Source organism: Typha angustifolia, chromosome 7 (genome assembly GCF_048772165.1).
Source record: "Typha angustifolia cultivar Huaian chromosome 7, ASM4877216v1, whole genome shotgun sequence".
Lineage (NCBI taxonomy): Eukaryota > Viridiplantae > Streptophyta > Magnoliopsida > Poales > Typhaceae > Typha > Typha angustifolia.
This window is the reverse complement of record NC_133245.1, coordinates 16,712,504-16,728,846: the sequence shown is the minus strand read 5'-3', so window position 1 is coordinate 16,728,846 and position 16,343 is coordinate 16,712,504. Positions and strand designations below refer to the sequence as shown.

Sequence of the window (16,343 nt, the reverse complement as noted above, 5' to 3'; positions counted from 1 at the left end):
AATAGTATTAAAAAGGGTTAATATTCATATGTGGGCATGTTGTTGAGATGGACTACCTAACAACAGCGAGGCGGGTGAGCTGGAAACGTGAGGCGACAACAGAGAGGGGGTTGCAATGCTAAGTCATACATACATATGCCATATGGGTTGTTGGCAGGTCTTATTTCCCAGTATTACTTATATAACCCTCTTACATTCATTATTATGTATATACTCATCTAATTAATATTACACTAAAATAATTGCTAGTATGATAGACTGGGGGTGTGTGTGTTGGGGAGGGATTAAGAAGATAAGAAGATGAGAGATATTTCTACTCCAAAATAGATGGGTACTATCAATTATTGGGGGCATGAGAGTATATTCCGGAAATAACCCTCAATGATTGTTATTGTTTGGCATTTGGATGGAATCCAATGCTATCTGCTGATATGGAAGTAAACGTCGATGGTAATAAAATATCCAAGATTGACGTTAAACTTGCTTCCCCTGGCGGGGATCAGGTGAAAGGTCGAGAACTCGAGATTGAGATTTGGAGATAGACAAGAAATAATTAAAATTCTACGCAAGAAAATTATGGCAAGTTTAGATAAGGATGGGGAAGACAATCGAAGAGGCCAATATAATTATAGTATAAATAATGTCTAATAAGATATATAGTTGATTTGGTACGGGGAAGGTCTATGTCTCTCACCAAACACTGTCGGTGAGTGTAACACCCACTCATGAAGGCTCTCTGTGAGTGTCTGTCTCACCTCAGCTTGGCCCATGCACACACCTTCAGGATTTGGAGATATGAGCTTCTTCTTTTTATTCTTTTTTTAAAATAAAAATTAAAAAAATATGCCCATAGGCTGATATATTAATAAGAATCAATGATTATAATCATGACATTTCTACCTTTATAAATAAAAATTAAATCTAATTATGTTACAAGTCTTAAGTGAACTTAGGCACAGACATTAGCCGAAATGATTTATCTGTAGATGCCTTGTATTCGAGTCTCTTGGTGCATTATTAGGGATTAGCAATAATTTAAATTATATTTAGAATAAATATGATTAAGACATATTGAGAATCAATTATTCTTATTTTATTGATAGCTCAACACCTTTTGTATTAAACATTATTATCCACCTTTCTTTAGATTTTTTTTTTTAATAAATTCGCAAAATAGTCACAATTTTTCATGGCCGAAGGATAGAGATATCAGTGCCCAAAGTTACTGAGATTTGGGGTGCAAGTATGGTGGGTGATCCATCAGCCCAATAAAGGTAGCCCGTTCAATAGCGAAGGTTGGGCTTTTGACCATTCTGGGCCAGAATCCAATTTGGTTTCTCCGCACACCTATTTGGGCTTAAATAGTGGGTGAGATCTGAACTCTTTGGATCGGGCTCTGTGAGCCAATATCCAATTTATAATTTGGGACTTGGATTGGACTCAGTTCAGATTGACAATAATCTATTGTTGAAGAAGAGTTTTTTTTTTTTTTAAAAAATAAAAAGAGTAATATCCATCTCTTCTTCTTTTGCCCTTGATTAGAGATGGGTGTTAGCTTGTTCCTTAGTTTATACGTAATGATAGAATGGCATTTTAGTCCATAAAAGATAAGAAAGGGTGGGTTAAGTATATAGAAGGATAAACTAATTTTATGAGAAAGTAGCTACAATTAAAATGCATTTAGTCCTTCGGCTCAAAATAGAGGGGTCATTTTTTTTCTTTCAAATATAAACAAAATATAGATATTTCGACTTCTAAAGACGTGTATCTATTTCTCAAATCTGAGTTCGATGTATGTTTTAATAACCTTGGGATTTATTTTAACTTTTTATTCTAAAAATTTATCGGTCGTCCACTTGTATGTATGGCACCTTTATTACGTCATAAAGAGGCTTTATTTCGAAATAGATATCTCACTAATCTAATTTTTACCTAATTTTTTATTTTAAATTTGGTAATAATTATCCTATTACTAATCCTATCATTGGAGGAGCCTTTCCAGTTGTCTTCCACTCGGTGGAATCTTAAAGCTTCGATATCATGCAGACGACCAAAACCCGGTCACCGAAACAAACCCAGAGAGGAAGGAGCATCTGTAGCAGCAACGCTGCGGCACATGTACGACAAGCATTAATGACCGTCCGATAAATCTGACGGCCAGGACGATCCCCCCACTGGGGTCGCCTCGTGATCCCCGTCCGGAAAATCTCCCGTCTGGGGCCCACGTTCCTCCAGCTGTCTCCCAACTCGCTCGAACCGGGAAAGGTCACGTGATGCCTCCCACCGATCTCGAATACAAAATATCTCCCCGCCCTCTACGTCTCTCAGCCGACCTAATCCTGGATCCAACGGCTGTAAATATTTCAACCACCATAGGATAAATAGTCTATAAATATATTTTAATAAGGGGCGCGGCGGAATGCGATATTGAATCATAGTTCAGTTGAGGGACAAAAATATAAATTATTATTTTTATAACTCGGGAAAAGAAAAAAAAGGGTTTTGGAATTATCCTCCTATCCCGTATCCACCCGTACTCTACCTTGCTGTCTTCTTCGTGCTCACTCCATTCTACACTTCCGCACAGATTAGACAGGGAGATGGAGTGAGAAAAGTTTGATCTATCTTTCTCTCTCTAGCGTTCGCTTTGGTGGTTTCTCTCTCTTCCGAGCTACTGTGTTCCTCTCTGCTCTCTGTCACTACTTCGCTTTCTTCTACAATTGCTTTAATCCATTCTTCTATAATTCTCTCTATCTAGAGAGCGAAGGAACATGGAGATGGAGAAGCTAAGGGTTTTTGGGGAAGCGTTCGGGCTTTAACTTTACCTTTCCTCGCCGGAAACCTGCAACCCGAGCTGCCATTTTGCCTTGCAAAGGAAAGCTTCGGAAGCTGGACCTCTCCCTCTCAAACTTTTTTTTTCCCTTCTTTCCTCTGGGGCCTCAGTTTTGGCGTCTTCCTCGCATTTAAGAAGGCGGACGAGGAAAAGATAGGGCTTTTTGTGCAAAAATGAGCTATAGCTGCAACTTTTCTCCACTTCTCTCGACGTTTCTCGATCGGCGAGTAGGAATTTGGGTTTTGTTGCTTTTCGCCTAGGGTTTCTCTGGAAGGGAAAAATATTGGATTTTTGGCTGCCATCGACCCTCTTCTTCTGTTTTTTCTTCGAACACTTTGATCCAAAGATCTCGCCTTTCGTCTTCTCCGACCGCGAAAAGTTGGGATTCTGTGATCCATGCATGGATGGGAGGGAATCCATGGCGATTTCGACCCCTGCCTCGTACTACATCCAGAGAGGGATCGGCTCCACTGGGTCTCCCCTGATGCGTTCGATGCCTAACCCCAACGCGAGCTTGGCCATCAACTCCTCAATCGAGTTGGCCTTCCATGGAGACTCGCCGGCTCCGATGCCCCCAACGATCGCCGGGCATGGCGCCGGCGTGAGGCCGGCCACAATGGGACCGGGAGAGCCGGTAAAGAGGAAGAGGGGGAGGCCTCGAAAATATGGCCCAGATGGGTCCGTGGCTTTGGGGTTGTCGCCGGCTTCGGCGCCTTCGGCAATAACGTCAGGGTCGGCTTCTAGTAATCAGAAACGGGGAAGAGGTCGGCCACCAGGAACTGGGCGGAAGCAGCAGTTGGCGTTGCTTGGTGAGCTAAATCTGCTAATTATATTCTTCTTAGGCAGGTGGTTTGCTATTGGGGGGGGGGGGGGGGGGGGGGAGTGGCAGAGGAAGGATTACTATATGTTACATCTCTCTTAATTTAAATCTCATGACTGGTCTTTTAAATAGTATTTAATTGATGGGGGACAGCTTCTCTTTTTGGATTTTTGTATTAATTTATCTTTACTGTTGACTGGTCTACTTTGGAGAGTATTTTGGTATCTGGTGCAATTCAGTAATTGCTTGATTTGTCTTTCAAGTTCTTTTTATTTCACTATAGGTGTGCAATTTCGTTTCTTTCTTTTAAGTTTGTTCATTTGCAATTCATTTTGTTCTTTATTTAAGGTTTAAATCTTGTAGATTTTTTTAATTTCTTCTCTACAAGTCTTTGACATATTTTATGAAGCTTTATGTGAGATAAAAAAAAATGGCAGTAGCATATTCTGGGTGAACTTATGAAAGTGATGTTTTCTGTAGTAACGTAGTGATATAAACAAGGTTTACCACTTACCAATTTGTGTTGCTCCATTTATCATTTGCTTGGAAATACATGATTTTAGAAGTTAACTTGTGGTTTAAATTTGTAGCTTCCTCTCTAATGCCTATGAGATCATAATGCGGTGAAATCTTTTGTGCTCTTGGATGATGCACTTTGTTCATCCTATTAGAGTTCGAGTATCTAGGCTGGTGGGCTTGGGTTGATATAGAGTTGGTCATGTTCCTTAGGCTCGAACACTGATGTTTTATTTGCTTTAAGACTTTTCTCCTCTGATAAAGTTACAATATCATGTTCTGTTATATTTTGGTGTTGCAAAATGACTTTTAGGTTGCCAGTATTATAGATCTCACTTTGTGTTCCTTTTAAGTGCTTCTGTCTCCTATTAATGGCTTTAAGGATCTGTAATATATGGAATGCTGTTTTGTTCTTGGATATTGGAAGGTCATCAGCAAGCACCTCTTTTTTTTCTTTCTTTTTCTTCTACCGCAGGAGAATGGGTTGCTGGTTCAGCTGGAATGGGTTTCACTCCACATGTCATAAGGATTGCAGTAGGAGAGGTATCACTTTAACTGTCAGTGTCTCAGTCTTGGGCTTGATTTTTGGGCTCATTTTATTCTGGCTACCGCTAAATATTTTTATTGTGCTCAGTAATATATTTCCTAACTTGCTTTTTTTTTTTTAAACGTAAAGTATTTCTATTGCATCTTTTCGCCAAAGCAATGTGCTAAAAAGAAAATATTCTGGCAAATGACTAAAACTTACAAGGTAGACCGGTCTTCTCTTGTTGTTAGTAAGTAACATTTTGAATTTTTTACTCTGGATGGTGTACATATTATAACCACTTCTTTGCTTGTTATAGCGTGAGAGTTTCAACCGTTGCCTGATTCATATCAGTGCAATGAGGTAAAGTGTTTTTTTGCAATCTAGATGTATATGCATTTATGCACACATGCATGAATTGTGGAATTCTATGTATAAATACATAAGCAAGAAAGACTTTGCTATAATCCTCTATACAATATCCTTAACCCAGTTATGATATTCCTATTGGATACAGGAATTTTTAGTCTACACAAGAATCTGAGGTGGAGAAAAGACAACAGCATATCTGATTTTCTGACCTTTTAGCTTAACTATTTGTTGATGATAATAAATACTCCTAACTCTTCATGTAGGACATTTCTTCGAAGATAATGTCATTTTCACAACAGGGTCCAAGGGCGATCTGTATTCTGTCAGCAACGGGTGCTGTATCCTCAGTGACTCTCCGTCAGCCGGCAACTTCTGGCGGCACTGCTACTTACGAGGTTTGTCACTACTCTTTCTTATGTTTTTCTGTGTATTAGGCGAGGTTATTCCCTTTCTTTTCATTGCAAGGTCTCATGAGATTTAGTTTACATAGACCATGTGGACAAATGATGGACCCTGTTGCCATTCCAGCAAATGGTGGGGACACTTGATTGATTCACTAGATCAGCTTTATTTAATTCTCAAGAGTTATAAGATTATTAGAAATAGAAAGGACTAGGACTTTTCAAAATTTTGGACTATGTACTCAGAATGATTCTGTCAGTCACAATATTTGGGTGCAAATTATTGAGGCTTTTCCTTTCAATCTCGATCAATGCATTTTTCTGCAGGGTCGATTTGAAATACTGTGCTTATCTGGTTCTTATATGATGACCGAAGATGGTGGATCTCGTAGCCGGACAGGGGGTTTAAGCATCTCTCTATCTAGTCCGGATGGTCGGGTGATTGGCGGTGGTGTTGGTGGACTGTTGATAGCTGCATCTCCTGTACAGGTAACTTGTATGAAACAATTCTTTCCGTTCTTTGTGCTACAATCTTGAGATTTCAAGGATTGCTACTTTATGTCTACAACAAGCATGAGTCCTTATCAAGGTGTTGGCAGCAGAACCTTCAATTTACTAGGAGCTCTAGAGACAACCTTTAAGTGTTGACAATGGCCTTCAGTGATGAGATGCATCTATTATTGTCTCCACTTACCATCTTGCATCTTCTTTTGTAGTGATTATTGAGTTGTATATGATTAAAGTTAGGATAACATATTACTCCTTGTAGGTGGTTGTGGGAAGCTTCATTCATGGTGGAACGAAAGCAAAGAACAAAGTAAACAGCACTAAGGAACCAGGTCCTGAATATGGTTATCCTACAACGGATGATCCGACCACGGCAGTCGCCACACTTTCCAATCAAAACATTACACCTGCTATTGGCGGCTGGCCTGCTTCCAGGCATGCAGATATCAGGCCAGCCCACATTGATATTGACTTGACTCGGGGTTAGTGGCGGTCCTCCACAGGCTGTGTATATCAGATGCCTTTTGTAGTGATGTGCATGGGTGATAGTCAAACTATGCATCTTTGGAATCACAAGTTGTACTAACTTATTGTCGCAAATATGCTGTCCCATATCCTGCTAAATATTTAGTTCCAGTGGTTCTTTAGTTGGCTATATAAAGTTGAGACAGTTGTGGTGGTATTTTTCTTGGATTTCTACATCGCAAGGACTCTCTGCACGCTTGGCTGTGGTATGTTAGCAGGATGTCACCTGTATGCTAAAAGCCAGATTCCTTGCACTCCTTAGAATGTTCTCTTCGTTCTAATTGCTTCTGTTACTTGTATAATCTTCTACAATGACTGGAAATGGGCAGCTGTTGTTTGCTAAGGGATTGAACTGCGAAGCCACAATCACATGTACAATGGATTTTCTCATGAATTACGCATCCACCCAACAAGGCATGTTTATTGAGGATATTTCCCATCAAAATCTTCAAGTCATAGAGCCTACAAAAGCGATCAAAATAAACCACAATAATTCAAGTTAAATCATCAGCATTACTTCTCCATTGATAACTTTAGCAGATATCATTGTACCTTTTTAGGCGGATTAGATTAGAGTAACCAGAAGAGTACCAGTTTTAAAAGTCACAAAAGTAAGTAAAAGCAACGTAGGTTGCAGTATACAAGCATTTAAAAGTTACATAAGTAGGTAAAAGCAACATACACTGCAGTACACAAGTAGTCTTTTTCCAGGAATTATTACAATTGGATCCGAGCCTAGATCAATGATAACACCCTGAGCACAATTTATTATTTATTCCATACTGGTGGCTCCCTCAATGGCTCAAACAAGCAGCATTAAGAAACCCCAAGCAGCTTCTTGATGTCCTTCTGCAAAAGGGGCGCAATGTATCAGGATAGCTTCTCACTAAAAGAAGCTAAGAAATGGACTTGCAATGAAATTTACCTCAAAGCTCAGAGGAGAAGTGGTTGGGGCATAGCGGTCTACAACACGTCCCTCCTTGTCAACCAAGAACTTTGAGAAGTTCCACTTGATGCTGTCGCCAAAAAGGCCACCTTTGCTAGATTTCAGAAACTTGTAGATTGGAGCAGCATTACTCCCGTTCACATCAACCTATAACAGGAAGGAAAAAAAAGAAGAAGCAATTCCCAATAAAATATAGTTACAGTATCAACAATGGCATGGGTGTCGAATTCGCTCATTGGCTCACAAGCTGATTGAATTTAGCTTGTTTGAAGCTCGGATCAAGCTTGGCATGCTGTCTTGTTCTTACCACTAACTTATATCTCTCAAAAATATTAAGCATAACAAATAATAGAATGGAGCCCCATATTAATTTACTTACCTTGTCAAAAATTGGATACTCAGCTTTAAAGCGAGTGCATGCAAACTGGACGATCTCCTCATTGCTTCCAGGTTCTTGTGCACCAAATTGGTTGCATGGAAAAGCTAGAATCTCAAAACCTGCGTTGCATAAACAATCTATGTAAGAAGAAACAAAAGAAACACCCAAAACAATTGACTCAAATATATCGGTAGCAAGAGGCCTGGTTACATCACAATAATTTAAGATTACTCTTCTGAATGGATTATCTTTTCTTCTCACTTTCTGTAAGTACTCAATTGTAAAGCAGAGTTAACCAAGAGGCCAGGTTCCATCACAATAATTTAAGTTTACTCTTCTGAATGGATTCTCTTTCCTACTCACCTTCTGTATGTACTCAATGATAAAGCAGAGTTACTTAAAAATAGATAGTATGCCAATTTTTCTAAAATTTAGTGACACAGATAAGTAAATTACTATATGCACCTGGGGATACAACATACACCAATATATGTAGAAAAAGATGGGTAGGCTGATACCTTGGTCCTTATACTTCTCATAAAGCTGACTCAGCTCCGTATAGTTAGAATTAGTCAATCCACTGAAACAAGTATTAACAGAAATTTATCAGACTTATATAATCTACAAAAAATGATAAGCATTAATTTGGTATAAGAAGAGAAACACAGGACATTAAGCAACATCAAGGGAACAAAACAAGCAAATTACTACACCCAGAAAGAAATAGCCAACCAGTCAAAGTGAAACTGCTTATGGTATTAGCACTGCAGGGGTTACCACCAAGGCATCATCTCAATTAACCATGGCCAAATCAGTGAGGATTGAGATATGCAACTGCACTGCACTGCGCTTATGAAATTAATTCAGCCCCATGATGTATGGTTTCAGAAAAGTATAACACCAGGATGCACCAATACAAGAACTGCCCTTAAGAGAGCATCCACCTCCAGACCGTTGAGGGGCAATATCTCCAAACATCGTCTTTCAATATTATCTTTAATTTGTACATAATATCTAATGTTCACAAAATACTCATAAAAACTTAATAGAATTTACTGAAGACCCATTATAAATTTATCTATTGTTTACAAGCACAAGCAAAATTCTATGACTTCAGATATATTGAACATTGGTGAACCAACTTCATAATTAAATCGAGAATATACACAAGAATGTAGAATGCTACCATTGAGATGCCACATTCACAATCAGCAGAACCTTCCCTTTATAGACGCCGAGATCCACATCATTTCCTCTTGCATCCTGCAATGCAAAGTTGATTCTTTTCACATTTCCCCTTCAAAAACAAGACAACTAAAACGCTCAATAGAAACGACAGAACACTGAGAACAGAACTGAATCCAGACAACCCTGAACAGAAGAGAATCCCCCGAAGTCTTGAAGTATCTAAAAACCCATGCAACAACCATCATAATCACTTCACTTTCCAGAAAATTAAACAAATTCCATCGAACCCAACACAAAGATAAAGCTCTTCTTCTAAACAGATTAAGGTAATTAGAAAAAAAACCCTAGGCCACGAAGGGAAAACAATCACCCGAATCCGATCTTTCGATTCACTCAACAACTAAAAAGAAGTCAAAAAAGTATTCCAAATCTCAACCTTTACGGTGAAGTCGTGGATGGAAGAAGCAGATTGGCTCGCCATATCAGAAGCGGATCTTGAGAAGAGAGAAGAAGCGGCGGAGAGGAAGCTAACAGGTCTGCTTGGGATCGAACAAGAAGGGATCCCGGCAATGGTTAGAAGGGTTCTTTGGGAATGAGAGGAGAGGTGACGGGAGAGAAGGAGAGAGGAGGAGGAGGAGAGTGTTAGATTTCTTAAGCAGCGCAAGCGAGAACAAAGCATAGAAGAAGGAGAGAGAGAGAGAGAGAGAGAGAGAGAGAGAGATTAACTCTTGAATAATTTACTGAGGTGCTAGTTACCTGTGTGAACGCAAATTTTTATGAAGCCACGTTTACGTCCAGTACCTTGACACGTGGATGAATATCAATCACTGTTGTGCACCGTTGACCTCGTTGGGAATAACTGCATATGGTGTTGGCGGAGACAGCAAACGCCTTTTCTTGTGTTGACACGTGGCTAGCTACAGCTCGAATGACAATTATCCATCAATTTGGAATAAGGAAGAAAAAGAAAAAAGAAATTAGGGTTCAATAGCAGTGAAACAGAGGAGTAATTCAACGCAATCACATTCACTCTTTCAACTCAAATTGTACGACTCTATTACATCCAAATCCAACTAGAAATGTTTGATAGAGGTCAACACGACCTTTATTAGCCTCCAAAGAGTCCTGTTTCAAGTACTAATATATATCAAACCACTACGAGTTCCACACCTGAACAACTTAGACATACAGATAAATACTACAAGTACATAACAATAAAGGACAGTTTCGTTTATGTTCTACAGTAAGCTATCAGTCCTTGCAGGCAATCGCCGGAAGAAATTCATCGCCAGCGACGGCGTCTTATGCCGGAACCTTGGATGCCTCATCCAATAAAACCCCAGGATGATCGCCACCACCGAGAACGGCGTCACGTAGAACACCACCGCCGCGCACAGGCAGAACAACAGGAACAGTGCCGTCGCACGGGGATCCCTCCAGCTAATCAAGCATTGAAGCCGCTCTCCGTGCGTCGCAATGTCCCCCACCACCGCCTGTATCCGTCCTGCGATGCTCCTCAGTCTATCATACCTCCGCCTCACAATCTCCGCACTCCGTGTGGTCGGAAACGTGTCGAACTCCTCATCGAGCTCATCAGGGTGTGCGGCGTCGGCATGAGATATCCTCGTGTTCATGTGCGGCGGATACCGCGGCCGAAACCGGTAATTCCACAATCCAATCAAGAACAGATACAAGCAGATAGTAGGAAGGATAAGATCCGGGTACACGACCAGCATCAGATAGAGAAAGTGCACCAAGATGGTCGTGATCGTGTTCTTCCACGTGCACACGTCGTTGAACCATTTACCTACGGCCAACAAGCCGGAGAAGACCGACATGAGCCGGAAAAAGTTGGCCTTGCTCCGGCGCATACTCCACAGGTGGGCATGGGCGTCGGACATGTACTCGACCACCTCCTTGCGTAGAGGTGGCTCCATCCGACTAAGTCTTTGAGCCACAATTTGCGTTGCTTGGTGCCTTAGTTGATCTTGCTGTATTATGGAGAGTGGATGAATATAATGCATCTTGGGTAACAATGGCCGCGAGTAGGAATACAACGTGTCGACGAACGACGTCGCCGAGAACCGGAGCGCGAGGTGGAGCTCCCCCATCTTCTTGACGCCGGAGTTTTGGAGGACAAGCAACGGATAGCTATGTGTATAGACTCGTTCGGTTTGAAGCGTAGATAGTCGGATACGTACCTTTCCTATAAACGTATCTCTCTGACCATTTGAGCTAGAGCTAGAACTCTTCTCCGAGAGGTGGCAATTGTCGAACACCCCAATGGTGAGCACCGTGCCATGATCATGGACGTCCCATGTGTATTGCTCATTGAATCTTGGGCTCAGATTGCCGATGATGGTGCGCGTCCGGACCCATTTCCGGCCGTACTTTGCGACGCAGTACGTGTCGCACGTCCCCCTCCCATCCTTCGTCTTCACTGGATGCAGCCCGTCGGCGTTGAGAATGCCGAGCTCCAGCAACCCGATCGGTTGCTTCCACAGCTGTCTCGACGTCGGCCGGAGGTCGCTGCTGTAGTGGATCGATTCGTCCAGAACGTGGTAACCGCCCTCGAGGCAGAGGCGGAGGTTGATCTTGCTTGCGAACTTCTCCTCCTTCAACTGGTCCACGTTGATCAATCCCGGCCTTTTCAGGTCACGCCAACTCGGCCGGACGGGACGGTTGTCTAACCGCCGGGCTATCTCCCCGAGAGGTATCCGAACATGGCCGAGCACCTCGTCTTTGTCAGGTCCGACGTGGTCGACGACCGACAACTGCAACTCCTCCTCAAACGGCTCGGCGGCCACGAACAAAAGATCCTCGTTGAACTGATAACTCGGCGTCCGCGATTGGCAATGCTTAGTCTTTAAGGTTTGGTTGCCGACCCGCGCCATCACGAGCACCTCCGCGAAGCGATTCTTATCGGAGGGGACGATATCCTGCACCTCAATGATGTTAACTCGGACGTACCACAGCGTCGGCGCATGATAGACCTTTCCTCGGATGTGGGTCTGTATAGAAGAATCCGTGGGAATGTCATCTGCATGAGTTGCGTAAGGGAAGCACTCATCTGCTTGGGTTCCATTCCAGATTGCAAGCATGAGCTCACCTTTAATCCACTCCCCCTTCTTATCCACGAGTTTATACCACTCCGGAGCTAATGGGCTATCCGGAGGGACGCGCGTAGGCACTTCATTTATTTCAAAAATCACCCGGCCAACGAACTCATCCTTCGTCATACGATCCTTGTCCCTGACCACAACTTCTATGACGGATGCCTGCACGCGTTCCCTAGAGAACGCATACACCTCGTTCCATTCGGGTCTCTGATTCTTCTCGAAATGCTTCGTTACACCCTTGTAGTTCCCGAGCCTCACCTCGACGTAGGGGTCGAGGCTGCCGGTGATGTCCATCGAGGGCAGCTCGCGTGCCTTGACGACGCGCACGAATAGGTATTGCATCTTCTCCACGAGGTCATACGCTCCGGCCTTCTCCCCTGGTATCACCCGGCCTCCGATGACTCGTCCGCCACCGAGGGACGGGCTCGTCTCTTTAGGCTGGAAGTCGAACGGTTGCTGAGAAGACAACGAGGAGAACATCCTGACGACACGAGGGGGCTCGGGCCTCATCTCGTCGACGGTGAACCTTACTGGCGGCTCACCTTGCGGAGCCACGGAGCTGTACTGGTGCTGCTCGCTTGGAAGATGGTAGAAAGAATACCTAGGTTGCTCAGATCTATTCTCCAGAATAGCAGCAGCCTGAGTCTGAGCTTGATGGCTAAGAATTGATGAAGCACTAGTGGTAGTAGTGGCAATAGTAGCAGGAAAAGGATCAATAACAGGGACAGGCTCAGAAGATCTCACAGCAGGGTCATCAGTGAGGAAAACTTTAAGGCCAAGCTCTCCTTTAACACGGGAAAAGATCCCACGTTTCTCCAATGGATAGAAAAGAGCTACTGCATCAGAGTGGTTAACAAAGGAAGTTCCTGAGAGCCTTGCCTTGCCAAGAAATGACTTGGTGTTGTTGTTTGCTCTGTTGATGTGGTATACATAGGCTTCAAGGTCTAGCTCAGGCAGGGAAGCAGGGTCGGAGATGTTGAAGTAGAACTGCTCATTCCAAACTGGGTTGAGGTCTTTTTCTTTGGTGGTGGTACGAAACTTTTGGTTATCAAAGTGGAGCTCAACAAAGGCATTGGCCGAGCCTTGAGGGTCTCTTGGCATGAGGTCATGGGCACTGACCACCTCAACAGCAAGCTTGAGGCTGCTCATCTTTTCTTAATTAATCAGGGGTAGATGGTGTTGGGTAAAGGATTCCACCTGCTCCGAGCTTAATCTGAATCAGCAAAGAGAAAGATAGGTAATTAATTGGTCATTTTTAAGGGATTATTATGACTTCAGAGAAGTCAAAACAAGCCAACCATATCAACAACCAGTTTGGTAAACAAATAACAGCCAACAAAGATACAAATGAGTGCAAAAATTATACCACAATGTACAGGGAAAATTATATCTAGGATTACGTATATGTTTCAAATGTGTAAGCAATACTTGACTACATGAATCTTTGATATTAATCTCGCACCATTTACTTTGACTTGAGATGTGAGAAGTATTCCATAATTGAGTTGGTGGATGAGCCAAAGATTTTGATGGGTCTTAATTAAATCATTAAATCTTATGGGGAGACACGTCCATAATCGTAAAAAAGACTTGAGCAAGCAAAGTCTTGGTGGGTGAGGTGGGTAGAGGTGGTGGCTGCCAGAAGAGGTGGGTGCAATGAGTCCATAATGGTAACAGTCTCATGCTACTTAATATGTTCCTGATTCCTATGAGAGGATTTCTATGACGTAATTTGGTATCACAAAAGCCAAGAGAAGACATCTCGACATCCTCTGTATATACTAATAGTAACAGTCTCATTTTTATTTTATTTTTATGTCTATTTTGACAAAAGGTTTCAGTCACTCTTTCCTCTGTAAGTAAGTATTAACTATAACATAAACACGAGAAAGCTTGACATCTACTTGTTCAACCCTATTATCAATTTATACCGACAACTATTAATTTCTCCCCTGAATTGTTGTCCTTTTTCATCATCTTCCAGAAATAACTTGATCTTTTATGTCATTCCTGTGAATAAGAATATGAATCATAGTGCATAAGAGAACTAATTTCACAATCATGACAACAGGGGATTTGGTGGAACAAGTCTAGAATAATTTTGAGTTATAACATTTCTTGTATGTGGTTCAGAGAACAGCTGAATTCCCTGAGGGACCACAGCCCAAAGAAACATCATTAAAGAAGATAAAGAGTATAAGGTGATGCTCCCCATGATAAGCTGTCAGAGAATCCTAGTTCATGCTCTCAAAACCAAAAGCCTCAAACTTTCAGTTCCATATGTACTTAGACAAGTATTTAAATGAAATAGCGGCTAAAAAGGCTTAGGTGTCGTTTACAAATAACAAGTTGGTAATAATTAAGCATAAGCAGGTCACTAAAGGTGAAGTAATTCAGAATTATTAATTCCAAGTTTGAAATGTTATCTACATGCATGAAATTTCTAAATAAACAGAGAACTCCTGTAGTAGAATATGTAGATAGGTAAGCACAATAACCTATTATCATTTCCTTCCGCTGCATATGAGTGTAGATTCTTTGTCAAATTTACAGTGGCTTAAACAACTCAGCGAAGCAAATTAATCATTGTTCTACTAGAAACATTCTATGATAACCTTCATTATTGACTGCACACCCCACATACCAATCTACTTTCAGTCATTTTCTCACTTCAAATATGATTTTACTAATATCAAAAATTCTTGATGAAACTAAATTATTTGTTTGGTAAAAGTCAATCATCTGCTATTTTTTGGCTATAAAAAGTCATCCATCTTCTTCAGTGTAGGGATAAGCTATCATAGTAAAAGGGATAGGTCAGCATCCCACCTCCAGATTGCAACTTAATTATAGTAAATGACTCAGGTCAAATAAAATAGATTATCATCTACATCACCCTCCTTTTCTAAAGCAATTATTTCCATGAAGCATCTTAGTAGCAAATCTAAGATAGATAAGAAACTACCTTTTGTTTCAGACCAAAATGCATAAGCATCATAGATATATACAGCAGCTAAAGAATAATGCATTCAAGAACTAAGATTGAAGTATAATCTCACTAGCCACTACCCAGCTCTAGGAAATTCTAATAAAGATGATAAGAACGGAAAAAAGCTAGATGGAAGCACCAAATAGAAGTAAAAGAACAGTAGATATAAATATCGAGATTTTCTTCTTCACCTTCTTCTCCCCCGCTCACGTAGTTAGTCATGCCGTAGTGCACACCTTCTCCTTTGAGCTATATTAATCTCTCTTGCATGCCTACCATGAGAGCGTAGAGGAGGTCAAAGCAATACACGGGAGAGATAACAACAGAGAGATAGTGACAGAGAAATCAGAAAGAACCTCTAAAACCAACCACAGTGCGCGCGCGAGAGAGAGTTCTTGGAAGAAGGCGAACAGCTCTATGCGTCATAAGCGTCCTTATGGGGAGAGAGAGAGACAGAGAGAGGGTTCCATTTGGCTCCATGGGCCACAGATGAAGGAAAGCGTAGTACCACCAAACGACGGCGAGTTGAAGGAGAGTTCCATCTCTGACCCTTTTGCCCCTTCTCCGATCGAATCAGGCACGCTGGTCCATGCTCGAGATTTGCAAGTTGAAGGGTAGTGTGGCCATTTGCGGTGTGGAAGGACGAGGATAATTAATTCAGGTGGGGGGTAGCAAGCTTGCGGCATTAAGACATAATATACGGATCAAAGCCAATTTCATATCTAATTAATATCCTAATGTGAGAGATAGAGATAATTTTTTTTTTTAAAAAAAATATATATATATATATATTAATAAGATCAAACCATCCTCGAGGTTTTCGATGAGGAAGTAAAGTATAGATAAGTTGTACACGTTGGGGCTCTGGAGATCTTATCCTCGAATATCCTGAGAGGCACTTTAGATGAGCAAACAAAAGGAGATGCACTCGGGAAAAGCTATTAGGGAAAGAGAGGGAGAGGAATAAGCACTAGGAGAAAGATAACAGGAATCCAATCCAAAACTTTTTTCCATATAGATCGATCACCTTTTCATGGGAGGAATCTATTATCTCAAAAGGTACTGGATTAGATAGGCTATCGTCGTCTATGTACCCAGTATTTTATGGTTTAGAATAATATCGCTGTGATTTGAACCTATTTAAGTACTTACTACAATATAAAACATGAGCCCATTTGATTATTTGGGCATTAATCCTAGTAGATACTTAGTCGTACAATTT

At 41.5% G+C, this 16,343-nt stretch overlaps 3 protein-coding genes across 4 annotated transcripts; 1 reads left to right on the top strand and 2 right to left on the bottom strand.

The window, feature by feature from the left end:
* The first annotated feature begins 2,484 nt into the window (after positions 1–2,484).
* On the top strand, positions 2,485–6,657 carry LOC140762032 (AT-hook motif nuclear-localized protein 11-like). 2 transcript variants are annotated; one of them, XM_073099633.1, is made up of 5 exons: positions 2,485–3,642; positions 4,645–4,712; positions 5,367–5,462; positions 5,796–5,957; positions 6,238–6,657. In XM_073099633.1, exons 1-5 carry the CDS (start codon positions 3,234–3,236, stop codon positions 6,460–6,462), a joined length of 960 nt encoding a protein of 319 aa, XP_072955734.1. In that variant the 5' UTR covers positions 2,485–3,233; the 3' UTR covers positions 6,463–6,657. The 2 variants fall into 2 exon arrangements, with proteins under 2 accessions (XP_072955734.1, XP_072955733.1); XM_073099632.1 differs by having other exon boundaries at positions 2,488–3,642; positions 5,331–5,462.
* A 455-nt stretch (positions 6,658–7,112) lies between these two features.
* LOC140762033 (probable phospholipid hydroperoxide glutathione peroxidase) lies at positions 7,113–9,720 on the bottom strand. The gene is made up of 6 exons (XM_073099634.1): positions 9,450–9,720; positions 9,012–9,088; positions 8,344–8,405; positions 7,826–7,944; positions 7,426–7,593; positions 7,113–7,349 (listed from the first exon to the last, which is right to left on the bottom strand). Exons 1-6 carry the CDS (start codon positions 9,690–9,692, stop codon positions 7,317–7,319), a joined length of 702 nt encoding a protein of 233 aa, XP_072955735.1. The 5' UTR covers positions 9,693–9,720; the 3' UTR covers positions 7,113–7,316.
* Positions 9,721–10,003: 283 nt separating this feature from the next.
* Positions 10,004–15,630, bottom strand: LOC140763191 (FT-interacting protein 3-like). The gene is made up of 3 exons (XM_073101275.1): positions 15,478–15,630; positions 15,313–15,393; positions 10,004–13,345 (listed from the first exon to the last, which is right to left on the bottom strand). The coding sequence occupies exon 3, from the start codon at positions 13,279–13,281 to the stop codon at positions 10,252–10,254; it is 3,030 nt and encodes a 1,009-aa protein (XP_072957376.1). The 5' UTR covers positions 13,282–13,345; positions 15,313–15,393; positions 15,478–15,630; the 3' UTR covers positions 10,004–10,251.
* Positions 15,631–16,343: the final 713 nt, after the last annotated feature.